General features: G+C 38.9%; 1 protein-coding gene across 1 annotated transcript in view; it reads left to right on the forward strand.

Moving 5' to 3' along the window:
* ATP5A1 (ATP synthase, H+ transporting, mitochondrial F1 complex, alpha subunit 1, cardiac muscle) overlaps positions 1–1,244 on the forward strand; it is a 26,484-nt gene that overhangs the window by 4,930 nt on the left and 20,310 nt on the right. Inside the window, exon 2 of the mRNA XM_011978098.1 lies at positions 610–688. Coding sequence (XP_011833488.1) covers positions 610–688 — 79 coding nt within the window. The remainder of the gene's footprint in view (positions 1–609; positions 689–1,244) is intronic.

Consider the following 1,244-nt stretch of genomic DNA (forward strand, 5'->3'; position numbering starts at 1 on the left):
TGGGAAGGCTGAGGTGGGATCACCTGAGCCCAGGAAGTCAAGGCTGTAGTGAGCCGTGATTGCACCATTGCACTCCAGCCTGGGTGACAGAGTGAGACCCTGTCCCAAAAAATAAAAATAAGTCGGGGGTGGCTCACGCCTGTAATCCCAGCACTTTGGGAGGCTGAGGAGAGTAGATCACTGGAGGTCAGGAGTTGGAGACCAGCCTGGCCAGCATGGTGAAACCCCATCTCTACCAAAAATATAAAAAATTGAACGGGTGGTGGCGGCGCACCCCTGTAATCCCAGATGCTCGGGAGGCTGAGGCAGGAGAATTGCTTGAGCCCAGGAGGTGGAGGATGCAGTGAGCCGTCTCAAAAAAAATAGTAATAAAATACAGACTGCATCTTAAAAATATGTGGGTGTTTACTGTGTACTAGGAGCTGTATAAAAGGTTTTCACATATATCAAAAGGTACTTTATTTCATTTAACATTTTAAACAAAATGCTTTATATATAATAAGTATTTTCACCAGCACTTTGATCACACTAAGCTGGCATTTGTTTAAGCTTGTCAGTTTTATAAAGGCTTTGTTAAAATTCAAATTTTTAAGAATACTTTTGCACTAGGTCTCCAGAAATGCTTTGGGTTCATCTTTCATTGCTGCGAGGAACCTCCATGCCTCTAACACTCATCTTCAGAAGACTGGTAAGTCAGTATTTCTCAGTCTACACGGCACTTACCAGATGAAGATACAAATTATCACACTAGATGAAGATCAAAATTACATACATCATGTAACTGTTGTGGGTTGTTTTTCATTTGTTAGTTTTTTCTTTAGTTTGTATACACTCTCAGGTTCTTAAACCATTATGTGCCATTTAGCCCTGTCGTGGTTCTCTTGTTATAATCAAATGAACTACAGTTACATGTTTTTCTTTTGATGTTAGTACAGCTTCTTTGTTCTGATAATGGCCCTTGGGTAGAAATGGAAGGGCCATATACTAGGTAATGGAATCTTTCTGACCTGTGAAAGACTTCTTTTTTCCTCTTTGAAAAAGCGTTAGAAAACATGTAAGTTCTTTTTTTGTTATTTTTTTTTTATTATACTTTAAGTTCTAGGGTACATGTGCATAATGTGCAGGTTTATTACATATGTATACTTGTGTCAGAAAACATGTAAGTTCTTAATGATAGGTTTTATTTTTCAAAGGCAGTAGCTGCTAGATATTTGGCAATCTGTGAACTTGCACATTACAGATGT

This window comes from Mandrillus leucophaeus, unplaced genomic scaffold (assembly GCF_000951045.1).
Source record: "Mandrillus leucophaeus isolate KB7577 unplaced genomic scaffold, Mleu.le_1.0 Scaffold189, whole genome shotgun sequence".
NCBI lineage: Eukaryota > Metazoa > Chordata > Mammalia > Primates > Cercopithecidae > Mandrillus > Mandrillus leucophaeus.